The sequence below is a fragment of the Parasteatoda tepidariorum genome, chromosome 1, assembly GCF_982258835.1.
Source record: "Parasteatoda tepidariorum strain Cologne lab strain chromosome 1, Ptep-v5.0, whole genome shotgun sequence".
NCBI classification, from domain to species: Eukaryota; Metazoa; Arthropoda; class Arachnida; order Araneae; family Theridiidae; genus Parasteatoda; species Parasteatoda tepidariorum.
In genome coordinates this window covers 55762918-55790707 of record NC_141755.1, presented here as the reverse complement: position 1 = coordinate 55790707, position 27790 = coordinate 55762918, and the positions used below count along the sequence as shown (strand labels likewise).

Here is a 27790-nt window from a genome sequence, read left to right as displayed (position 1 = left end):
GCTGGTGTTCTATATATACTTTAAAAAAAATAACAAAATTAAATAAAAATAATAAATTTAAAAATTTTATTTTAAAAAAACTTTATCACAGACATTAAGGAATTGGGCAAAACAATTGTTATAAAAACTAATTTTTTGTTTCACAGGCATCACCAAATATACATAAAAGACAACAGAGTATATCAAATTAAATTTCACAATATAATCAGTAAAAATAATCAAAACTAAAAGAATTTTCAATGACAAAAAAAAAATAGCTTGCACAACAAATAAATATTGGAATGACTAACATAATTTAAACTAATATATAAAGCAACAATATTTTTAAAACATTAAAGACAGTGGTCTATCATAAATAAAGCTTTGTTTTGTTGAATTTCCAGCTGACAAGGTTTTTTGAGGTATATATATAGATAGATATTTTTTTTTTTGATTGATTGATGTAAAAAAACAATGTTCATTAAAAAACAAATATAAATTTCTTTTTTTTTTTTTAGCACATTTCTTTGGTCACTGCAATAAAGAAATAGTAGATTTTTTTTCCACGCAACTCACTTGTTATTATTAAAATATTTATATTGAACAAAAACTTTAAAAATTTTTAAAGTATAGACAAAGTATATGTTTTTGATATAAGCATAAATAGAATTACAAATAAAAAAAAAAAATTCAATATGAAAACTGTTCAATTGTTCAGGTTCATAAAGACTAAAATAGTTAGGGAAACTTTTTTTTTACACAAATAAAGAAATAATTTTAAAAACAATTGAATATGTGAAAAAGTTAAAATTTGTAAAAAAAATAAAGGAAAAAGGTAGTAAAAATATGAGGTAGTAAAACAGTGAAAATGCAAAGCACTGCCTTCTATTTCATGCCATACTTCAATTTAATTCTTTCTTTGATGAGTAAACCTTTTATTAATTTTTTCCAATTGCCATAAATTCTTTTGTATCTTTTCTGAAAAAGAAAAAAGTATTACACATTAATTTAAGAAAAATATTTACTGTCTATCTTGAGATTCATAAGCTTAAAGAGAGAAAGAGAATTGATCTTCTGAATTGAACAAAAATAAAATTGTAACCTGGTATCTTGCACCACAGCAGTCACAATGTCTGCAGATTGCCTTTTTTCTCATATTAAGTAAAAAAATTGAGAGAAAGTAAGGAAAGAGTACACAGCAAATGAAAAAGGGAAAGATTTTATTATTTGCATTGATGGAAAAAATAATTTTTTTCCTTTTTGAAATTGGCACAAAATACACAGTATTAGTATCCATCTTGTGGATGTTTCAGAATATTCTGCATACCTTACAATTGAATGTAGCTCATCATTTGTTGAATGAGCAGCAAGTTAGGATTTTTTCATTTGCAATATGAATCCTTAATTTCCTTTAAAAAAATAAAAAATCTACAAATATGAAAAGAAAATGAAAAATTACAATTAATTTGTTTTAATTAAGGAAATATTGATAAAAGGTTCATTTAAGTACCGTCATGTAGGGTTACTTTGTGCAGGATTTCGCAGTTTTTGAACTTCGACATGTAAAAAAATTATGTTAATTTAAACTTTAGTAAAATTTATCGATATTATATTCATAACTGGACTCAGACGAGTGAATTTGATCAATATTGACATTATTTGTATGTAATGTTTACAAATAATAAGTCAAAACATACCTTGCACAAAGAAGCCCCCAAGTGGGGCTACTTTGTGCAGCGATAGGAATTCAGTTGATTAATCGACGTTAATCGTTAATTCAGTTGACTTTTCGACGTCAGACGATCTCGGAAAAAATTCGAATTTGCACAAAGTAGCCCCACATGACGGTAATAAGAAATTTTGTGAAAGGTCCATTTAACAATTGTCTGTTGCTTTACGTGGAATGATTTACTTTTAAGCTTAACCAATAAACCCTTTCCAAATAATTCCTTTGTTTGAGTAACCATTTGTTGGAACCAATGATATTTCTTAAAGTGGGATAAACTGTACTTCTTATTAGTTGCAGAAATTAAAATATTTTCTTTACTTACTTCTTCTTTACGCTCTTTTGCATTCACTTGTTCTTCCTCCCATGCAGTTAAAAGTGTATCTTTGAACTCTTCACAGACAACATAACCATCATATCTGTTCAAATAAAATGCAAGAGATGTATTATTCCAGGCGTTGGACACCTATGGCACATGTGCCGCATATGATATTTTGCCATTAGAAGCATTTTTTTTAATTAAGTGCAGACGAGCAAGTGAGGTGATGGGTCCGAATTCTCTGAACAGACTCTTTCAATATATATATTGAATTATTAAATTTGTTTAAAATATATACTATATAAATTTGTATATTCCCCCATCATATGCTCAATAAATTAAACATTTTATTATGTTTGCATAAAGCTTTACAGATGGAATAGTGAAAATTTAATTATGCTAGTGAAAATTGAATTATTTATCTCTAAAATACACTTGATTTAAGTTTGTTGGACAAAATAAACTAAAAACACTTAAAAAGAGTTGACACTTTTAGAATAATGTTTCGTGAGACACTAGTTGCATCTTCAAAGGAATAATTAATGATAGTGTAATTTATCATTTATACTATGCTTATATATTAAAATTCTATTTTTATCATTAGCAAAGATAAAAAATAGAATTTTAATGTATAAGCATAGTATAACCTAATGACTTAATAATTAGGTATGATTTCTGAAATAATTTATTCAATTATATAAATTATAATATACGTTTATACAAATTTATAGCCACTTAAAACTAAAATTTTTATTTTTAAATATTTTTTTTCACAAATTAAAAAAAAGAAAGATAAAAAATAATAAAGAACAAATAAAAAGGGAGACTATGTTTTTAAAAGTGACAATATGTTTTGAATATTTTTTCAAGAACTGTAAGGGTCATTTCCGAAATAATGAGCCAAAGTTTAATTTAAGTTTTAAACAGTGTAATTGAAATTAAGAAAAATTAGTCATATACCAAAGGAAAAACTCACAGACAAAAAAAGAGGACAAGTTAGCTGATCACCAGAAGGAAGAAAAGCTACACATAGTATCTTAGAGCGAAAATAAAATTAATTTGAAATCTTGATTTTATCGTTATAAATTTAGTAAGATATTTTCTGGACTTGCATTACTAATTGATGTCTTAAAATTCTTTATGCACAATTTATATAATATTCAACTGTGTTAATGCATATATTTTTTTTTAAAAAAAGAAGGAAAGTGAAACTTTTCCCTTTCTGTAAAAAAGTGAGTCAATTACTAACTATTTAATTTTTACTGGAATATACAGTAGGGAACCGATTATCTGGAACGATCGGGACCATCAATATTCCGGATAACTGATTTTTCCGGTTTTCTGAATCGCTACAAAAAGCCGTTTTTTTTTTATAGTTAAACCCAACTAAAAAAACATAAATAATTGGAAATAAGAAGAAAAAACGACGAAGTAATACACTAATGATTATTTCCAAAATGATGGTAAGGTAAACATCTTTCAAAAAAGAACGAAAAATCCTAAAATCTTATGAGGAAAAAAAAATATTCTTTTTTAAAAATGGCGTGAAAACTAATCGAATTTCGTTCCGGTTTTTTGGTTTTGATTTCCGGATAACGGGTTCTGTACTGTATATAAATATATACAAAGATAATTCAATGAAAATTCATTAATTAAAAAAAAATTTTTTAGGGGGGTGGGGGTTGCACGAAATGATATTAATTATGATATTAGTTTAAATTATATGTTAGGTATGATATTAGATAAAAAAATTATGATATTAGTTTCATTAAACTCTGATATTAGTCTCAGTAGTAATTCTTTGTCTAATATTCATGTGGAAAGTTCTCATTCAGCTTGTCAACAGACCAAACTTACTATTACTACCCTCAGAAAAAAAAATTCATTTAATAACAATAAAAAAACAGGATTTTTTTACATCCTGACCATAATATCCTAGTAATCAATAATTAAATAAGTCTTCATTGGACATTTTAGTGGAAGGTCTCCTAAATCAATCTCTTCAATTTATGGTATAAAATTATAGATATTATTCTTCTCAACAAGTTAGATAAATATTGTTTGATTTTAAAATATTTTTTAAGCAGCTGACTCATTATTAATGACCCATACATAAATTAAATAAAAAAAATATACATACATAGCACACATGTTTTCAAAACCAAAAAAAGCTGGGCTACAATCGATGCCTAACTTTCTTGCAATGCGACTCAAACCTGGATCTGCAACAGAAATAAGTAACATAGAGCAAATTTATTTTAAAATGCAATGTACAATTTAAATTTTTAATTGAATATTTATTTAAAAAACTGCTGCGAAAAATTAAATCAAACTAAAAAATTAAAACTATTTGACAATAGATAACCAATAGAAAATAGGTGAAATTGACCACCATAACTATAAAAGAACATTGAGATAAATTTCAGTTGATTTATATTCTTAATGTACCTAGCATTTGATGCCACCACAATATTTTTATTGGCTATAACATTATTTGGCTGATGACCATGAGATTATTTATTTTATTCAACAACTATTCTAGCACATACAACTGTAAAAAGAATTTTTTTTAGGAATATCAGATAGTTTTAATTGAAATTTTCCGTTTTAATAATTTTCTAAGCAATTTCACAACATTTAATAAAACTATAAAAAATATTCTTGAAAGAAAATGTGACTCAAGCATTAATAAATTAAAGTTCAAGATTTTACGAGCATAGGCATTAATATGAAATTTAATGAGCTCACTTTTCAAATGTACAGTCCCCCGAGGTAACATCCAAGGCTTGAAAAGCTCAACATTTCCATATTTGTTCCTAGGGACTTTTCCACCCTCCGCAACTGGTGGTTCATATAGCTTTGTTTGCCAATAACCAAACACTTCAAGAAGAGGTAGATCAGTTATTATCTTTTTGTTAACCTGAAATTGCAAAATTTGTATTTATAAAAAAAAAATTTTGTGTGTCATACTCAGGGGTCTGTTCCGACATTTTGCGAAAGGTCCGTTTTTTGTAAAATTGTGAAAAAATTACTCGTAATTTGTGAATATAAAATAAACGTTAAGTCACCTTCTTTCAACCAGGCTCCTGCTTTTGTGAATTTGTGCAAATAGGGTATTGTTATTGTAAAGACATACAAGATTATGCGCAACACTGTAAAATTATAATTAAAAAAATTAAATTTTAAAAAATAAACAGCAATTGCTGCTACTAAATTAGAGATGCAACATACAAATATTTATAATAAAATACCAATATTAATTAAATATACAAATATTTAAAATAGCCTACACTGCTGCAGCAGAATATTCATTTTGGACGAATAAAGGAAGAAGCATCTGCTAAAGACAAAGCTTAGCTCGTTTACACCTGTCTTTCTCCCCCGCCCTTTTTCGGAAGGGTTTATTCGATTAACAAAACAATAATGAAGATAAACAAATTTGTGAAGGGTCCAATTGAAAGATAAATTATTTTGTGAAGGGTCGATTTTTAAGTTAAAATATTTTGTGAAGGGTCCGTTAACGAACCCAAATTTCTTCTAAACAGACCCCTGTTACTAATTATAAGAATTTGGGTGGAACAAAATTTAAACATGTAATGTAAAAAGAATCATTGCTAAATCAATCGACTCTTGTATCTTCAAATACTTCTGAAATCATTCTCAAACCTTTCTATTCTTGATCAAAGGAAACAAACTTTTCTGGTCAGCAATTTCATATGAAAATTTTTTTTTTATAAAATTAAATTTTGAAGTTAAATTATTCACATTTTAAAATTAAATTTTTAAAATATGAATGAAATATATAAGTCACAACACTACAACTCTTTTTTGGTCATCTCCAGTTAGAAAACAACTGTTTGCTTATCCTATGGGTAAAAATTTTTCAAGCAGTTTATTTTCTTTTTATCAAAAATATATATTTAAAAAAAAGTTGAAAATATGAATATAATTTATGTATTAATTTTGAAAAGGGATATGGTAGCTTAATTTTTTTTAGACACCGGCTGTCTTGGTTTTGTTTTATTACTTGTAGTATACTTTTGTGGGAACTGTGTTTGGTATTCTACACTCAACACATAGATAAGTAAATATTTCTTTGTACATTCTATTTTTTAACATAACACTGATATTGTAAAATTAATAAATGAAAATAAATATGGCCACTCAATAGAATAGATGCAATAACCCAGAACTAAAATATGAAAAATAATGGTTTACAAAGCCCTTTATAAAAAAAATCTCAGGTTTGAGAATAAAATTAATTTAAATATTTATGTGCCTAAAAAATATTAGTTTGCTTGCTATCCACGAAACTTACGTGGTCCCATTTCGGACGTGCTTTTACAAGTTTGTATGGTTCCTCACCAATACAGACTGTCCTGCCTTCTTCTTTCCATTTTTCATGTGAACGAAGTATGCAAACATTATCTCGTGCATATACTGGCTCATTTCGAATGAAACCTACAGGTGCTGCATCAGGTGGATAAATTGCCTCAAATTTTAAAAGATGTCTTTTAAGGGCATAAAGTGGGTGATTTTTATACCTGGAAAAAAATATTTAAAAATTCAGAAAATAAAAATAATAGAATCAATACTAGGATAAATACAAGCACATTTGTTAGTATTTTTAAAGATAAGAATATGTTGGCCACTCTTTTAGGGGCACCATATTAGGTGGGCCAATGTTGTAAGGACAGATAGTACATAGAAAGAAAGAACATCCATGCCTTGTTTAGGATTCGAACCCAGAACCTTTCTGATGCAAGGACAGTTCCCTGACCCCTACACAGTCCGGCCAGCTTTAAAGTTAAGATAAATTTGATTCATTATGATATATGCTGTAATTAGTAATTAAAATTTATAAATAAATTAGCATAGCAAAAAACTTACTCTTTGAATGTGTTAGGTAATGGTTTATTGAATAGCATTTCATCCAATTTCTTTTCTTCCTCTTTATTTAATTTAGAATTTGGAGGAGAAAAGTATTCAATTGTTTCTTCCCACCATTCAGAATCAGGCCTTAATTTTAAAGCTGAAGTCATATATTCACTACAATAGCGTTTGGTAACATCTTTTATGTAACAATCATTATCATAAGCTACAATATAAGTTACAGGTTGTGGAAGTAATTTTTCAATATCATAAGGTTCATCGATAATTTGGTTAGTACACTCAACAGAAATCCATCGTTTATCTCGCTTAGAAAAAACTTCACACCAACATATGATTTTATCTTTTTCAAAATTGCAGTTTTCTTTAAAATCGGGCTCTGAATTACTAGATAAGATTTTACGATTTAATGGTTTTTCAGACAATTTTTTAAACCTATCTTTTTTTTTATTATTCCTTTGAGGGCTTCTGTTTTCAACAAAATCATCCTCTTCATCACTGCTAACTTTATAACTTTTCCTTTTAAATTGCTGTGGTTGAAACTTCCATTCTTCATATTCATCTTCGTCACTACTCATTTTGTACTCGTCACTACTCATTTTGTACTCATCACTACTCATTTTGTAACTCTTACTTTTAGATCGCTGTGGCCGAAGTTTTATTACTTCACTTTCACCTTCGTCACTACTCATTTTGCAACTCTTACTTTTAGATCGTTGTGGCCGAAGTTTTATGACTTCACTTTCATCTTCGTCACTACTCATTTCGTAACTCTTACTCTTAGATCGCTGGGGTTGAGGTTTCTTTTTCTTCAGTGTTATATCTAATTTTGTTTTCTTATTGTTGGCAGCAACCACTGATTTTTCCTTAGAACTTTCTTGTTCAGTAGGTATTGGTTTTTCTGTTTTTAAATTATTTTCCACTTTGAGATTATGCTCAGACAAACTATTTTTTATCTTTGATCTGGATTTCTTCAATAAATTTTTAGCTTTGTAACTAACAGGATTAAAAGAAACACAAAATCTGGTTTTAAAACCTAAAGTTTGAGCAAAAACTACAAACATTAAATTGTACTCTGATGGACTTAATGATTTTTGCTCCTGAAAGTAGCTAAATATATTTTTTTGGAAATCAATGAAGGGTAATTCTTTACTTTCAAAGCTGAAAGATTCACAAAACCAGGTAACTATATTGCGAATAACACCAGAATTTGCTTTGTCAATTTTTCGACCAGCTGTAACTGCTAATAAATCAGGCGTTAAATAGGAAAGGGCGAATGCTTTTAAATAAAGAGAGTTCAAAATATCATTCACAAATAATCCATGAGCTAATAGACATAGTAAATGTGTTTTATGGATATTCAATTGCTCTTCTCTTCGCATTCGATTAATACTAAGTCTAATTTGATCCATCTCATACTCTCTCTTCTTCTGTTTACGTAAACTTTTGAGGTCTGGGCAATCTATTGTTATTTCAACACCATCCTTGGGAATTGCAGGATTATAATCTTCTAAGCTTAACTCACTTCTTTCTCCAACTTCTTCCCAATCAGATTCACTATTGGAATCATTATTACTATTTTCTGTCTTTGTTTGACTTAAACTTGATATTTTACATTCAGTCTCTGCATTGAATTCTTGCTGAACAAGAACTTGCATAATAGTATTTTCTTCTGTTGATGAGCTATTTGCAACACTATCTTCAACAATAGCAACATCCTTATTACTTCCTAAAAACAGTTTATCTTTAGATGAATCTAATAAAGTTTCAAGCTCTTTTTCATTTTGGAATTCAGTGGATATATTTTTGGCGGCCAATTTACATTTAGATACAAGTATTTTATTTTTATCAGATGAGATGCAAGTATCTACAAGATAATCAATTTTTATTTCACCATTTTTTGGAGGTTTGGGCTTTTCAAAAGATTTCCTTGCTTGAGTACTATTGCTATCAATAGTTGATGCCATTTTAGAAGATTTTTCTAAAGACATACATTCAGTTTCTTTCATAATGTTTGACATTGTAGATAAAGAACTTCCAACTTTTAAATTAAGTTCTGAGTTAATATCAGCTGAACTTTGTCTAAATTCTGAAGAAAATGTTTTGTCATCTTCTTTTTTTAATTTCTTGATCATATGATCTTGTTTGAATGTTGGACTTGTTTGATAAATTGTTGATTTTTGGTTCTTGCTCTTTTCATTGACAGACTTGAGTCTTCTTGATCTCCTTAATGATATAACTTCATCCTCACTATTATCTTCGAAAACTAGTTCCTTCTTAGTTTGATCTAACAAAATCTTATAATCTTTATCTTTTTGAAAATCGGTTGATATGTTAGCTGAAGTTAATTTTTTCTTCGACAAATGCTTTTCATTTTCCACCAATGAAATGCTAGTATTTACGAGATCATCTACTTTTCTTTTTGTATTCCTTTGCCTTTTAGGCTTTTCTGAAGATTTCCCTTGAACATCAATATCATTGTAATCTATAATTGATGATATATTAAAAGAGTTTTTTAAAGACATCAGTTCAGTTTCGGTTGACATTCTTAATGAAACACTTACATCTTGTAAACTAAGATCTGAGCTGATACCACTATCAACAGAAATTCGTTTTAATTCTGAGGAAAATGCTTTGCTGTCTATTTTTAATTTCTTAATCAATACTCTAGGGGTTTTGATCATAATATCATGTTCAGACATTGAAACTGTTTCATTAACTTTCAGCTTTTGATCCTTTCTTTTTTTGATCACAGAATTACTGCTTGAATTCTCTAAAAGGGTTTTATCACCTTTAGTAGTGTCTTCTTCAATAGCAGTGTCTGCATTAAGATTCTGGTTCATGTTCTCTTTGTTTACAAGTTTACGTCTTGACCTTCTCAAAGGAGTTCTTTCTACTTCATTATTGTTTTCCACAACAGTAGCATGATCCAACTTTTGTTTCCTGCGAGGCATTTTTTTTATGATAAAAGGTATATCTTTATTTTATAATTTAAAACTTTGTTGGTACTGTGTAAATAACCTATAACAAAAAGAAATAAAAATGTACAGATTAAAAAATAGTTTACAAACTCAATCAAGAAAACAACAACAAATGATAACCTCTATGCTTAACTAATGTGTTGATAAATGTTCAATCTGTTATGTGCAGAACTATAGACAAATTGAACAAAAAATACACAAAATCATAGTTTTAAGTGTATTTGTATGCTTACCAAAAATCAAAACAATATTTAAGTAAATAATTATGCAAATCTTTAAAGATATTTTCATATAAGTAGCTGTTCATAAAATTATGCTGAAGGTCACTGCCTAGTCTGAGTATATGTTCGATGTATTTTGGGTATTTGGGCCATGTATTTTGAAAAGCGTATAAAATGTTTCAGTAACTGAAAGTTATGATTTATTCTGTAATATTATATTTTTAGTTTCTTAGGAGGGGGAAGAAACACTCGTAATTTTTTTACTTTCCTTTGATAATAAAAAATTCCATAATGACTGGCTATAGCTAGAATTTTAGACTGATATTATAAAAAGTAATTCTGAAATCACAAAAATTTAAAAATAGATCGCTTTTTAGAACGGGAGAATGTCACCAATATTAAAATATGTATTATTTTATATATAAAGATTTATTAGATATGTATATTTATATAAATTATAAACTGTTTCTATACATGAAAGTTTCTTTTTATCTTTTTTTTTGTAAACAGAAAGCATTTCTGTTATTTCAAATTAATAACATATTATATTTGCTACAACTAATAATTTCTTTTGAAAATATATTAGAGCTAGGGAGAAATGTCATAGAAAGGTTGAAAATATTTTGCCAATAATTGTTTAGAGTTTATCATCTTATTACCATATGCATTGCTAATTTACTTCTCTCATTTCTTATATAATTTTATTCACCTTTGAACCCTCAATGGGAACCTATAAAAGGGTTACAGGATTTATTCTAACATCTTTGAAATAAAAAAAAACCATCTATACCTAAGAAATTCAAAAAATTTTAAAACAAATTAGTAAGATCACGAATATCGTAGAAAAAAATACATATATATTTAACAAACTTAAGAAGATGTTTCTATAACTCGGAAGACATGAATTTTAAGTTTTTCATTTTAAATAAAATTATGGATTAAATATTACGTAAAAACATTTAATTACAAATATTATAGAAGGAAAAAATGCAAATATATTTACCGATTTTGGGTAGAAGGTTTTTTTTATTTCCAAAGATAGAAAGAATAAGTTTTACATTTTTTATAAAAACTATATATTTTATATTACGTAATAACATTTGATAATGTTATTAAATAAACAGAAATTAGGCGCGAATTTTGTCTCGCGGTCGCGAATAACACAAGAAATAGCTCTTCAGAATAGCATATAAATAGCACTTAACTCTTCAGAATTTCTACACTTCAAAAAGAGGTTTTAGAGACCGTTTTCATGCATTCTTTAACGGTGATTGGTAAAATATATTTACCTGCGAAAAACTCGCCAATCGGGCTCTTGTTTGCATGCAGTGAGAACGGTTCCACAAATAGCTAAAGTCTTACTTTGTAACCAACCAATATTTAAGTATAGGTAAGCTACAAACTAAAGATTTTTTCGGAATAAAAGCCGAAAAATTGTCTGTAATCAACAGTTCAGTAAACTTCACCTTTAGTCATTTTAATATAAATAATTTACAAATATTATAGTTGAAATTGTTGTACAGAAGTTGTAACAAATTTTTAAATGTAGTCCAATAAGTAATTCTTAGATACACTTTTGTTCGGTTTACTACTTCCTGTAATGCCGGTGTATAGTGCATCTTTTGCATTTTCTATTAATTACTTGTTTTGTTCAGATAAGAAAGGTAACGAATGAGTGAAATGAAAGATTCATTCTCTTGTGAATTTACAATAGCTTCTGACGATGAAAGTGAAGGCTTAAATGACAATCCTCCTATTGACAGTTGGCTGAATGATGATACAGTACCCGTCACTTTTTATCGCTTTGATTCTAGCGAAATCAGATGCACATCTTCAAAAAAGCGAGCAAAAATGGTTGGGAAATATGTAATGGGAGATGTTCTTGGAGAAGGTTCATATGGGAAGGTTAAGGAAGTGCTTGATTCTACATCTTTGTGTCGGAGAGCTGTTAAAATTCTGAAAAGAAAAAAGCTAAGAAAAATACCAAATGGAGAAAAAAATGTGGAGAGGTTAAATATTTTAAAACTTATTATTTTCCAATTAAATTATCTGCTAACAATTATTATAGAATATATATTTGTGATTAACCACATAAGACTTAAAAAATCGGTTCACCTAATTGAGCTCTCCAGGTTATATCACTGCAAATGGTGACAACAATATAAACAAAATTATAAAGAGGGAGTGGCTAATTATATCGATAATGAATTCTGTGCTTTAGTATTTTTTACTTGACATAGATTCAGTTTTTACTTTGAAAAGCAGAAAATTATTTCAGTTTTTTTTAGAAGGAAAAAAGCATTTTGGAAATTAAATTAAAATAATAGTGAACTTGATATGCATGTTATTTTAATAATAAACAACTCTTTGATTCATACATAATGCTGAATTCTTTGATTAAAAGTATTTCAATGAATTAAAAATGTATCAAATGGTCATTGATACAATGGTGAGATATTTTCAGTGAGAAGATTCTATAATTTATAATGATGTTGTGAGAAAAAGGGAAAGTTTTTATTTTAGTTTATGTTTTATACTTTTGAGGCATATATTTACCATATTGTTTTAAACTCAAGTTGCTATTGAAAATATTTTATGAGTGCCCATCTGTTTTTATTTTATATATATTTTATATTTTCAGATTAATTTTTTTAAGAAGTAGGAATCATTAATTATTTGTTAAATTTATGCTGTTTCATTTATTTACGGACAGGGTTGCAAAAAACCAGAGTTTTTTTCAGAAAAACCCAACCCTGGTGAGTTTTATTGGGATTTTCATGTTTATTGTGTGTTTTTTTTTTTTTTTTTTTTTTTTTTTTTTAAAGGGAGGGCAGGGATGAGTATCTTATTTTAATATTGATAATTAAGTTTAATTTTATGAATTGACTTAACTTATAGATAATTAAAGTGTAATTATTAATTAAAACAAATAAATTGGTGCATAAGTGTGAAAAAAGTTTCTTCTGACATCACAATACAAAATGCTATATGTACTCACATTTGAAACTTATTTTAACATGGGATTACTTTTTATTTACATTTTAATCTTAAAAAATATTTGATAATTTTTTTTTGCATAGGAAGCAAGTCAAAGGCACTGACTTATCAATGGCCATACAGTCAAATCTTGCAAGCAAGGTGACTCTCCAGTCTCCAAACACAGTTTTTTCACCATAGGTTCATATTTTTAGGCTAGACTAGATATATATTTCAAAAGAATAGCTCTTTAATATAACAGAGGATAAAAAAGAAATCAATTTCAGAAAAACCCATTTTTACTCTATGATTAGAGTAAAAAATCTCAAATTTGCAAACTTTAAAAAATGTAATAATCTTTAGTCTCTAAATAAACTTAAGAATAAATTATTGATATCATAACAAACTGCAGACTTTTCCTACATAAATAATGATTCTTAAAAAGTGTAAAAATCCTAATTAGAATATATATATATTGACGAAACAAAAATTTGACAAAAAAAGTGTGATTTTTAAACTTGTAACAAATCATGATGCGTAATTTTTAGGTCACATAAATACGAATCACGATGCATAATTTTTAAATCGCGTGAATACAAATTACAGTGTCTAATTTTTAAAGCACATATAATTACGAAAATCGACGTTTGATATTACAACCGCAATAGAGAATCACGACATTGGATTTTAAGATCGCGTGAATACGAATCGCTGCATAGGGTTTTAAAAGCGCGTAAATACAAATCGCTATATTGGTTTTTTTAAATCTCAAAAATAAGAATCGCTATGTACGAAATTAAAATTGGCTCAATCACAATGTTCAACTTTCAAATCCGGTAAACACGAAAAACGATGTTTGTTAATAAAATCGCGATTTTAAAAATGCATAAATACAAAACGCGATATTGGATTTTTAAATCTCGTAAATAAGAATCATAATGCACGATGTTTAAATAGCATAAATAAGAATCGCAATGCGCAACTTTTAAATCAGGTAAATACGAAAATTGATGATTGATATTAAAATCGCGTGAATAACAATCGAGATATTTGCAGAGTCTTGACTTGGGATTTCTAAAATTCTTGTTTGTATTGTTTTTGTTTAGACCTAATAAATAGAAATTTTCAAAATTAATTGAATGAGCAAATAAATGTTTTCACCTCAAATCCACGTCAAAAAATTTTTTTTTTCGTTTGCTCTTACGCCAGACAGCAGGGTCACGACGTCCGAATTGCGAAAATACGAGCTATCCGGCGGACGAATAAAAATACGGAAAATCTTATTTTCTGTGTGTAAAAGCGCAGAAAGTAGCTAAAATAAGTAAAAATACGGAAGGGTTAGCAGCTAGTACATAGTTTGAATTTTCTGTTTATCTTTGAAAATCGTAAATAAATATAATTATTTTATTTCAAGGACTGAATTTTCAAAAAAAAAAAAAAAAAAAAAAACGGGATATTTATTTAAAAAAAAAAAAAAAAACTTTTAGAGAATCAGAGTTTTTGATAAAAAGGCTAAAATTTGAGAGGCAAAAATGAAAAATCTCATCCCTGTATAAAGGTCAATCAGTTTTATCCCAAGGAAATGATTTTTAGAGAAACTTCTGAGGGAAGAATGAGGACGTCAATACTTTCGCTCCTCGGAAAATTAAATTCCTCCTAAAATATTTTAACTTGTTCAAAAAAAAAATTTTCGCGGAAATTAGCGGGAAAAATGGAAAAGTCTGACAAAAAACGGAAATCCGCGGAAGAATCACATCCCTGTAATTATAAACTGAGCTTTGATGTGAATTATGGTATAAATATTTTTTAATTTATCTATTTCAAATATAAAAGAAAACATTTTTCAGTTTTAAAGAAGGTAACCAAAAACTTCTAGCTTGATTAGAACTTGGAACCTACCAGTTACAGTACTGATATGCTAACCATTGCTCTATGTAACCATATGCCATTGACAGTTATTAATTCTAAGAAATGATCGCTACCCCAAAACAACATGGGCACCTCAGAGCAAAACTACCGTGTTGGTATGAAAAACTGAGTGTCTCATTTACGGTGGAATCAATTAATACAATATCTACCTTTGCATTAAATGTGGTTGTTGTAAGTGCTTGCAATTTCTATGAAAGACAATTTCATGCACAATAACTCTTTAATTCGTTATATGTATCAAAAATATTAGAGAGAAATTCAATGATAAAAGTTTTAATTTAACTTGTGTAAGATTATAATTTCGACAAAAAAATATTGATTTTTTTATACAATTATTTTTTTATAGAGATTAAAATTGATTGATATTTTTTATACTTTCAGAGCCTTTTTTCAGCATATTAACTTCTTTATGTTTAAGCTTTTGTTACCAATTAGAAAATATTGTTTTGTTAATCGATGTAAAATAGATAAATATAACTGGTGATTAAAAAAACGTTATACTCCTAATAAATGCATTATCCGAAATTATAAAACAATTTATCATTATAAATCTTATATATTTTTCTTTTTTATTTTATCTACTGTTCACTGATATGTGTGTGCAATGCATTTTCCCCACCCTCTCGTAAATCAGAGAAAAAACGAAATCCATGCCACTCTTTAAGTTTGATTGGCGGCAGCTTATCAAAAAAATGATTCTTTCAGACACACAGGAGAAAATGAAACATTTGTCCTTTCCCTGCCCCCTCTCAATCTAAAGATCTTCAAGGTCAGTTTCTCTGGGCAAATGGGAAGAATAATTCCCCCCTTTTCCCACATTTTCCTCTACTCAACTTCGAGTATAAGTCAAATTTCCGCTCTTCTTCATAATTGTTCTAGTTCAAAATGGCAGGAAAACCGTGCTGGATACCGGATAAATGGTTCTCTACTGTATAAAAAATTTTTAACACACAAAACTTTAAAAGTATTCAGATGCACTAGGACAGGGATGACGAACCATTGGCAAGCGTGCCATTTATGGCACAGGACACAATATTTTGGGCACGCCACCGATCACTATTGTTATTACAATGCGAACAATAGATAACTAGCAAAAAAAATTAACAGTCCTGCTTAAACTAACATCTTACAGCCAAATATAAGTTACCTTAACATCTAACAACCAAATATAAATATAGTCCAAAAAGGCTCAACTCATAAATTAAATTTTCAAATCGCTTGAAAATTTTTTTTTTTTTTTTTTGTTGCTGAAATTGCAGAATTTTATAAAATTTTTCTACTACTGTGAGGAAAAAAAGTTAGATAAGTAATTAAATATGTCACCATTAGGGCAAAATAAATTATATGGGAATATCTAAAATATTATGCATCAAGAATGAGGTAATTTTTTATAACTATGCGGAAGGCGAAGAAAAAAACTTAATTTGTGAAAAAGACACCTTTTTTTTTTTAATTACTATTTTTCAAATATTGCAATAAGTAAGGATAGTCATTAATAATTCTTAGAATTAAAAAGAAGGTGGAGTTGCAAAGAAAAAAAAAGTCGTTAAGACAAGTTTATCTGGTAATTGGAAGACATTTTGCAGAAAAATAAACATTTTGTGGATATAACGCAAGGCAATTATGCACACTATAGTAAATTGTGTAATTTGTCACATCTTTGCAAAATTTGTAGAGCCTTGGTCATCATTAAAATATAATCCCTGTAGATGCATATCAAATTGATTTGTTTTTAATTTTATAGGAATGAAGAAAAAATATAAAAAATTTTAAACTTATAGGATTTTTTTTTAAAAAAAGTTATTCTTTATTTTCTACTAAGTGACTATTATACAGGCTACTAATAACACAACAAACTTAGGCTTGTTTTTAAGTTTCAAATATTTCTAAAAAACATATGTGTACCTGAAAATAGCTTTTTTTATATAAAGATTGAAGTGATTAATTTAAAATTTTGTAGAAACTAATTTTTTTGTTTAAGAAGACAGCAGAATATATCTAAATCATTCAAAATGATCAGAAAAATTCTCAAAATAGCTGGTGTATTATATATACTTTGAAAGAAACAACAAAATAAAATAAAAATAATAAATTTAAAAATTTTATTTTAAAAAAACTTTATCACAGACATTAAGGAATTGGGCAAAACAATTGTTATAAAAACTAATTTTTTGTTTCACAGGCATCACCAAATATACATAAAAGACAACAGAGTATATCAAATTAAATTTCACAATATAATCAGTAAAAATAATAACTAAAAGAATTTTCAATGACAAAAAAAAATAGCTTGCACAACAAATAAATATTGGAATGAATAACATAATTTAAACTAATATATAAAGCAACAATATTTTTAAAACATTAAAGACAGTGGTCTATCATAAATAAAGCTTTGTTTTGTTGAATTTCCAGCTGACAAGGTTTTTTGAGGTATATATATAGATATTTTTTTTTTGATTGATGTAAACAATGTTAATTAAAAAAGCAAATGTAAATTTCTTTTTTTTAGCACATTTCTTTGGTCACTGCAATAAAGAAATAGATTTTTTTTCCGCGCAACTCACTTGTTATTATTAAAATATTTATATTGAACAAAAACTTTAAAAATTTTAAAAGTGTGGACAAAGTATATGTTTTTGAAATAAGCATAAATAGAATTGCAAATAAAAAAAAATTCAATATGAAAACTGTTAAATGGTTCAGGTTCATAAAGACTAAAATCGTTAGGGAAACTTTTTTTTTACACAAATAAAGAAATAATTTTAAAAACAATTGAATTTGTGAAAAAGTTAAAATTTGTAAAGAAAATGAAGGAAAGAGGTAGTAAAAATGTGAGGTAGTAAGACAGTGAAAATGCAAAGCACTGTCTTTTATTTCATGCCATACTTCAATTTAATTCTTTCTTTGATGAGTAAACCAATGTCTGCAGATTGCCTTTTTTCTTAAATTAAGGGGAAAAAATTGAGAGAAAGTAAGGAAACAGTGCAGAGCAAATGAAGAAGGGAAAGATTTTACTATTTGCATTGATGGAAAAAATAATTTTTTTCCTTTTTGAAATTGGTACAAAATACACAGTATTACTATCCATCTTGTGGATGTTTCAGAATATTCTGCATACCTTACAATTGAATGTAGCTCATCATTTGTTGAATGAGCAGCAAAGTTAGGATTTTTTCATTTGCAATATGAATCTTTTATTTTCTTTAAAAAAAATCTACAATATGTAAGTTAAAGAAAATGAAAAATTACAATTAATTTGATATAATTAAGGAAATATTGATAATAGGTTCATTTAAGTAATAAGAAATTTTGTGTAAGGTCCATTTAACAATTGTATGTTGCTTTACGTGGAATGATTTTTTTTCTTAAGTTCAACCAATAAACCCTTTCCAATTAATTATTTTATTTGAGTAACCATTAGTTGGAACCAATGGTATTTCTTAAAGCGGGATAAACTAACTGTACTTCTTATTAGTTACAGAAATTAAAATATTTTCTTTACTTACTTCTTCTTTACGCTCTTTTGCATTCACTTGTTCTTCCTCCCATGCAGTTAAAAGTGTATCTTTGAACTCTTCACAGACAACATAACCATCAAATCTGTTAAAATAAAATGCAAGAGATGTATTATTCCAGGTGCCGCATGTAATATTTTTGTCATGAGGGAGCATTTTTTTTTAATTAAGTGCAGACCAGTAAGCTAGGCGTTGGGACAGAATTTGTTGAATACTAAATTACTCTTTCAATATACATATATAAAATTAGCAATAATCAAATACCAATATATCTATTGAATTATTAAATTTGTTCAAACTATATACTATATAAATTCGTATTTTCCCCCATCATATGCTCAATAAATTAAATATTTTATTACTTTAGCATAAAGCTATACAGATGGAATAGTGAAAATTGAATTATTCTATCTCTAAAATACACTCGATTTAAGTTTTTTCGACAAAATAAACTGAAAACACTTCAAAAGAATTGACACTTTTTAAAAAAATTTAAATTAGAATAATGTTTGGTAAAACACTAGTTGAATCTTCGAAAGAATAATTAATGATAGTGTAATTTATCATAGTTATACTATGCTTATACATTAAAATTCTATTTTTATCATTAGCAAAGATAAAAATAGAATTTTAATGTATAAGCATAGTATAGCCTAATGCCTTAATAATTATGTATGATTTCTGAAATTATTTATTCAATTATATAAATTATGATATAAATTTGTACAAATTTATAGCCACTCAAAACTAAATTTTTTTATTTTAAAAAGAGAGAATATGTTTTGAATATTTTTCAACTATAAGGGTCATTTCAGAAATAATGAGTCAAAGTTTAAACAGTGTAAGTGAAATTTTAAAAAATTAACCGTATACCAAGGGAAAAACTCAAAGGCAAAGAACAAGTTAGCTGATCACCAGAAGGAAGAAAAGCTACACCGAGTGTCTTAGAGTAAAATGAAATTAATATGAAATCTTGATTTTTTCATTATAAATCTAGTAAGATATTTTCTGTACTTATATTACTAATTAATGTCTTAAAATTCTTTATCCACAATTTATATAATATTTAACTTTGTTGTTGCATGTATTTAAAAAAAAAAAAGTGAATCAACTTTTCCCTTTCTGCAAAAAAGTGAGTCAATTACTAACTATTTAATTTTTACTGGAATATATATAAATTGTGAACAAAAATTCATTAATTAAAAAAATTCATTAATTGTAATTATTTTTTACATTCTTGTGTGAAAAAATTATGATATTAGTTGCATTTAACTCTGATATTAGTCTCAGTAGTAATTCTTTATCTAATATTCAAGTGGAAAGTTCTCATTCACCCTCTAAACAGACCAAATTTACAATTATTGCCCTCAGAAAAAAATCTTATTTTAATAATAGTAAAAAAATAGGCCTATCCTGACCACAATATCCTAGTAATCAATGCTTAAATAAGTCTTCATTGGAAATTTTAGTGGAAGGTCTCCTAAATCAATCTCCTCAATTTATGGCATAGAATTCATTCTCATTTTACGGCTTTTCAACATGGGTGATAAATATTATTTGATCTTAAAGTATTTTTTAAGCAACTGTTTCATTATTAATGAACCTTACATAAATTTAATAAAAAAAAGTATACATACACAGCACTATAGTTATCAAAACCAAAAAAAGCTGGGCTACAATCGATGCCTAACTTCTTTGCAATACGATTCAGACCTGGATCTGCAACAAAAATAAGCAACATAGAGCAAATTTATTTTAAAAACTTTTGAGAAAAATTAAATATAACTAAAAAATTAAAACTATTTGACAATAGAAAATAGATGAAATCGACCACCATAAATATAAAAGATCATTGAGATAACTTTCAGATGATTTATAGGGATTCTTAATGTAGCGACATTGGATGCCACCACAGTATTTTAATTGGCTATAACATTATTCGGCTGATGTCCATGGGATTTCTCTGGTGCTCAGTTCTACTTTCTTCCAGTCATTATTTATTTTATTTAACAACTATTATAGCCTATACAATTGTAAAAAGAATTTTTTTTTTATGTATATCAGATAGTTTTAATTGAAATGTTTCCGTTTTAATAATCTTCTAAGCAATTTCACAACATTTAATTTAACTGTAAAAAATATTCTTGAAAGAAAATCTGACTCAAGCATTAATAAATTAAAGTTCAAGATTTTACGAGCGTAGGCATTAATATGAAATTTAATGAGCTCACTTTTCAAATGTACAGTCCCCTGAGGTAACATCCAAGGCTTGAAAAGCTCAACATTTCCATATTCATTCCTAGGTACTCTTCCACCCTCCGCAACTGGTGGTTCATACAGCTTTGTCTGCCAATAACCAAACACTTCAAGAAGAGGTAGATCAGTTATTATCTTTTGGTTAATCTAAAATTGTAAAATTTGCATTTTAAAAAAATATGTGTGTGTCATTCTAATTGCAAAGATTTAGACGGGGCAAAATTTAAGCATGTAATGTAAAAAGAATGACTGCTAAATCAATACTATGTAACTTTTAGTATAAGAGTATGGAAAAGGTAGAGTAGTAGAGAATTAAGAAATTAAAATTATAAAGACAGATGTAAAGTTTGAAGAGACTTAACTTAAAATTAAAAATGATATTCTTGAAGAAAAAAAAAAGGGGGGGGGGGAAACAGAATTTTGGAAAACATGTTTTCCTGCACAAAGCATGAGCATCTACAGTTTTCCTACTTTATAGTTCAGTTTTTAATAAAAGCAAACATTCTTTTTTTAACTATATGTTTTTACAAAATTAAAATGTGAGCATTGAAATATGATCCAAATATTACTAAATATAGAAAATACAAATATGTCTGACATTATTCTCAAACTTTCCTATTCTTGATCAAAGGAAACATACTTTTTGGTCTGCATTTTCATATTAAAATATTTTTTAACGTAATTAAATTTTGAACTTAAAGTAAAATATGATTGAAATATTGCTAAGCAAATTAAATTGAAAAATATAAGTCACAACACTAAAACTCCCTTTTGGTCATCTCCAGATACAAAGCTACTGTTTGCTTATTGTATGGGTACCTAAAATTTTTTCAAGCTAACAGTTAATTTTCTTGTTATCAAAAATATTTTAAAAAAAAGAAGTTGAAAATATGAACATAATTTATGTAACTTTAATAGGGTAACTTTAATAAATTAACTTTGAATTGGGATATGGAAGCTTAGTTTTTTTTAGACATAATTTCAGCTATCTTGGTTTTGTTTTATTGTCTGTAGTATACTTTTGTGGGAACTGTGTATGATATTTTATACTCTCACACATAGATAAGAAATATTTCTTTGTACATTCTATTTTTTAACATAACACTGATATTGTAAAAATAATACATGAAAATAAATATGGCCACTCAATAGAATAAATGCAATAACCCAGAACTAAACTACGAAAAATAATGGCTGACAAAGCCTTTTATAAAAATTCTCATGTTTGAGGATAGACTTAGAGGTTAGGCAGCTCTGACGAGCAGGGTGTTCATTGACCAGAGGTCTATTGTACCCAAACCCTAAATCGTGATTAGCAAGAAAGCCATCTAGCTGAAATGAAGTTCAGTAAACACTTTACAGGAACGTCTTGCAATTCCCAGGTATTGACGCAATGTTGCCCTAAATGCTCAAATCTTTGAGCAGAATAGACATCACAATCACAGAGTATGTGTAGCGATGTCTCTTCTTCAAGATGACAACCCCGACAAAGAGAATTGGGTTCTATTCCCATTATGTGTAGGTGTCTCCTGAGGATGCAGTGACCAGTAAGAAGACCTATGATCTTCCTTAAACTGTTTCTATTAAGCCTTAAGAGCTCCTTTTGACGTACACTAGGACAGTCACAATTCAGCTCCTTAGCTTGTCTCTGACCGTCAGCAAAGCCATTGCTCATGGGCAATCTTGCCGTAGAGCTTGAAAATGGATGCCCTAAATGAGGTGGGAGAAATTCCCAGTGCAGGTTCAGGGCCCCTATGTTTGAGAATAAAATTAATTTAAATATTTATGTGCCTAAAAAATATTAGTTTACTTGTTATCCACGAAACTTACGTGATCCCATTTCGGCTGTGCTTTTACAAGTTTGTATGGTTCCTCACCAATACAGACTGTCCTGCCTTCCTTTTTTAACCATTTTTCACGTGAATGAAGTACACAAACATTATCTCGTGCATATACTGGTTCATCTCGAACGAAACCTACAGGTGCTGCATCAGGTGGATAAATTGCCTCAAATTTTAAAAGATGTCTTTTAAGAGCATAAAGTGGGTGATTTTTGTACCTAGGAAAGAAAAATTAAAATTCAGAAAATAAACGAATCAAAGACTAGGGCAAATACAAGCACAATTGTTAGTATTTTTAAAGATTTGTTGGCCACTCTTTCAGGAGCATCATATTAGGTGGACCAAAGTTGTAAGGGAACCCAGAACCTTTATGATGCAAGGCCAGTTCCCAGACCCTACACAGTCTGGTCGGCTTTAAAGATAAGATAAATTTGATTTATTATGATATATGCTGTAATTAAAAATTAAAATGAATTAGCATAACAAAAAACTTACTCTTTAAATGTTTTAGGTAATGGCTTGTTGATTAGCATTTCATCCAATTTCTTTTCTTCCTCTTTATTTAATTTAGAATTTGGAGGAGAAAAGTATTCAATTGTTTCTTCCCACCATTCAGAATCAGGCCTTAATTTTAAAGCTGAAGTCATATATTCATTACAATAGCGTTTGGTAACATCTTTTATGTAACAATCATTATCATAAGCTACAATATAAGTTACAGGTTGTGGAAGTAATTTTTCAATATCGTAAGGTTCATCGATAATTTGGTTAGTACACTCAACAGAAATCCATCGTTTATCTCGCTTAGAAAAAACTTCACACCAACATATGATTTTATCTTTTTCAAAATTGCAGTTTTTTTTAAAATTGGGCTCTGAATTACTAGATAAGATTTTACGATTTAATGGTTTTTCAGACAATTTTTTAAACCTATCTTTTTTTTTATTATTCCTTTGAGAGCTTCTCTTTTCAACAAAATCATCCTCTTCATCACTGCTAATTTTATAACTTTTCTTTTTAAATTGCTGTGGTTGCAACTTCCATTCTTCATATTCATCTTCGTCACTACTCATTTTGTACTCGTCACTACTCATTTTGTACTCATCACTACTCATCTTGTAACTCTTACTTTTAGATCGTTGTGGCCGAAGTTTTACTACTTCACTTTCATCTTCGTCACCACTCATTTTGCAACTCTTACTTTTAGATCGTTGTGGCTGAAGTTTTATGACTTCACTTTCATCTTCGTCACTACTCATTTTGTAACTCTTACTCTTCGATCGCTGGGGTCGAGGTTTCTTTTTTTTCAGTGTTATATCCAATTTTGTTTTCTTATTGTTGGCAGCAAGCACTGATTTTTCCTTAGAACTTTCTTGTTCAGTAAGTATTGGTTTTTCTGTTTTTAAATTATTTTCCACTTTGAGATTATGCTCATACAAACTATTTTTTATCTTTGATCTGGATTTCTTCAATAAATTTTTAGCTTTGTAACTAACAGGATTAAAAGAAACACAAAATCTGGTTTTAAAACCTAAAGTTTGAGCAAAAACTACAAACATTAAATTGTACTCTGATGGACTTAATGATTTTTGCTCCTGAAAGTAGCTAAATATATTTTTTTGGAAATCAATGAAGGGTAATTCTTTATTTTCAAAGCTGAAAGATTCACAAAACCAGGTAACTATATTGCGTATAACACCAGAATTTGCTTTGTCAATTTTTCGACCAGCTGTAACTGCTAATAAATCAGGCGGTAAATAGGAAAGAGCGAATGCTTTTAAATAAAGAGAGTTCAAAATATCATTCACAAATAATCCATGCGCTAATAGACATAGTAAATGAGTTTTATGGATATTCAATTGCTCTTCTCTCCGCATTCGATTAATACAAAGTCTAATTTGATCCATCTCATACTCTCTCTTCTTCTGTTTACGTAAACTTTTGAGGTCTGGGCAATCTATTGTTATTTCAACACCATCCTTGGGAATTGCAGGATTATAATCTTCCAAGCTTAACTCACTTCTTTCTCCAACTTCTTCCCAATCAGATTCACTATTGGAATCATTATTACTACTTTCTGTCTTTGTTTGACTTAAACTTGATATTTTACATTCAGTCTCTGCATTGAATTCTTGCTGAACAAGAACTTGCATAATAGTTTTTTCTCCTGTTGATGAGCTATTTGCAATACTACCTTCAACAATAGCAACATCCTTATTACTTCCTAAAAACAGTTTATCTTTAGATGAATCTAATAGAGTATCAAGCTCTTTTTCATTTTGGAATTCAATGGATATATTTTTGGTAGCCAATTTACATTTAGATGCTAGCTCTTCATTTTTATCAGATGAGATGCAAGTATCTACAAGATAATCAATTTTTATTTCACCATTTTTTAGAGGTTTGAGTTTCTCCAAAGATTTCTTTACTTGAGGACTATTGCTATCAATAGTTGATGCCATTTTAGAAGACTTTTCTGAAGATATATATTCAGTTTCTTTTATATTGTTTGATATCGTAGATAAAGAACTTCCAACTTTCAAATTAAGATCTAAGCTAATATCAGCTACACTTTGGCTAAATTCTGAAGAAAATGTTTCGTCATCTTTTTTTAATTTCTTGATCAAATGATCTTCTTTGAAAGTTGGACTTGTTTGATAAACTGTTGACTTTTGGTTTTTGCTCTTTTCATTCACAGACTTGAGTCTTCTTGATCTTCTTAATGATATAACTTCATCCTCGCTATCATCTTCCAAAACTAGTTCCTTCTTAGTTTGATCTAACAAAATCTTAGAATCTTTTTCTTTTTGAAAATCAGTTGATATGTTAGCTGAAGTTAATTTTTTCTTCGACATATGCTTTTCATTTTCCGCCAATGAAATGCTAGTATTTACGAGATCATCTACTTTTCTTTTTGTATTCCTTTGCCGTTTAGGCTTTTCTGAAGATTTCCCTTGAACATCAATATTGTTGTAATCTATAATTGATGATATATTAAATGAGTTTTTTGAAGACATCAGTTCAGTTTCGGTTGACATTCTTAACATTGTTGATGAAACACTTACATCTTGTAAACTAAGATCTGAGCTGATACCACTATCAACAGAAATTCGTTTTAATTTTGGGGAAAATACTTCGCTGTCTATTTTTAATTTTTTAATCAATACTCTAGGGGTTTTGATCATAATATCTTGTTCAGACATTGAAATTGTTCCATTGTTAACTTTCAGCATTTGATCCTCTCTTTTTTTGATCACAGAATTACTGTTTGAATTCTCTAAAAGGGTTTCATCAACCTTAGTAGTGTCTTCTGCAAGATCAGTATCTGCATCAAGATTCTGGTTCATGTTCTCTTTGTTTAATTCTGGGGAAAATACTTGGCCGTCTATTTTTAATTTCTTAATCAATACTCTAGGGGTTTTGATCATAATATCGTGTTCAGACATTGAAACTGTTTCATTAACTTTCAGCTTTTGATCCTTTCTTTTTTTGATCACAGAATTACTGCTTGAATTCTCTAAGAGGGTTTTATCAACTTTAGTAGTGTCTTCTTCAATAGCAGTGTCTGCATTAAGATTCTGGTTCATGTTCTCTTTGTTTACAAGTTTACGTTTTGACCTTCTCAAAGGAGTTCTTTCTACTACATCATTATTGTTTTCTACAACAGTAGCATGATCCAACTTTTGCTTCCTGCGAGACATTTTTTTTTATGATAAAAGATATATCTTTATTTTATAATTCAAAACTTTGTTGGAAATGTCTAAATAACCTGTAACAAAAAGAAATAAAAAAGTACAGCTTAAAAGATAGTTTACAAACTCAATCAAGAAAACAACAAATGATAATGTCTATGTTTAACTAATGTGTTGAATCTGTTATGTACTAATCTGTTATGTGCAGAACTATGGACAAATTAAACAAAAAATACATAAAATCATAGTTTTAAGTGTACTTGTATGTTTACCAAAAATCAAAACAATATTTAAGTAAATAATTATGCAAATCTTTAAAGATATTTTCATATAAATAGCTATTCATAAAATTATGCTGAAGGCCACTGCCTATAGTCTGAGTATATGTTCGATGTATTTTGGGTATTATTTTGAAAAAAGTATAAAATGATTTAGTAACTGAAAGTTAGCTTTATTCCATAATATTATATTTTTAGTTTCTTAGGAGGGGGAAGAAACACTCCTGATTTCTTTTACTTTCCTTTGAGAAGAAAAAATTCCATAATGACTGGCGATAGCTAGAATTTCAGATTGATATTATAAAAAGTAATTCTGAAATCATGGAAATTTAAAAATAGATCGCTTTTAAGAATGGATGAATGTCACCAATATTAAAATATGTATTGTTTTATTTGAAGATTTATTAGATATGTATATTTTATATAAATTATATACTGTTTCTATACATGAAAATTTCTTTTTATCTTTTTTTGTAAACAGAAAGGGTTTCTGTTATTTCAAATTAATAACATATATATTTGCTACAACTAATAATTTCTCTCGAAAATATATTAGAGAATATATCAGAATGTATTAATTAATGAATTATTTCGAAAATATATTAGAATGTCATAGAAAGGTCGAAAATATTCTGCCAATAATTGTTTAGAGTTTATCATCTTATTACCATATGCATTGCTAATTTACTTCTCGCATTTCTTATGTAGTTTATTCACCTTTGAACCCTCAATGGGAACCTACAAAAGGGTTACAGGATTTATTCAAACTTCTTTAAAATCAGAAAAAACATCTATACGTAAGAAATTCTAACAAATTTAAAACAAATTAGTAAGATCACGAATATTGTAGAAAAAAATACAGATATATTGAACAAATTTAAAACGTTGTTTTTATAACTCCGAAGACATAGATGTTAAGTTTTTCATTTTAAATAAAATGATGGATAAAATATTACGTAAAAACATTTAAATACAAATATTATAGAAGGAAAAAATGCAGATATATTTACCGATTTTGGGTAGAAGGTTTTTTTTATTTCCAAAGATAAAAAGATTAACTTTTCCATTTTTAATAAAAACTATATATTATATATGACGTAATAACATTTGATAATGTTATTAAATAAACAGAAAATAGGCGCGAAATTTGTCTCGCGGTCGCAAATAACACAAGAAATAGCTCT

The 27790-nt window shown here is 28.0% G+C and overlaps 1 protein-coding gene across 7 annotated transcripts; it reads right to left on the bottom strand.

The window, feature by feature from the left end:
- Positions 1-478: 478 nt before the first annotated feature.
- Positions 479-27790, bottom strand: LOC107448240 (DNA repair protein complementing XP-C cells homolog). 7 transcript variants are annotated; one of them, XM_087164648.1, is made up of 7 exons: positions 27617-27750; positions 6915-9935; positions 6343-6568; positions 4773-4944; positions 4165-4246; positions 2031-2124; positions 479-957 (listed from the first exon to the last, which is right to left on the bottom strand). In XM_087164648.1, exons 2-7 carry the CDS (start codon positions 9866-9868, stop codon positions 865-867), a joined length of 3621 nt encoding a protein of 1206 aa, XP_087020774.1. In that variant the 5' UTR covers positions 9869-9935; positions 27617-27750; the 3' UTR covers positions 479-864. The 7 variants fall into 7 exon arrangements, 5 of the variants coding, with proteins under 5 accessions (XP_087020774.1, XP_087020761.1, XP_015918857.3 ...); XM_087164635.1 differs by lacking the exon at positions 27617-27750 and adding an exon at positions 18531-18624; XM_016063371.4 differs by lacking the exon at positions 27617-27750 and adding an exon at positions 11120-11245.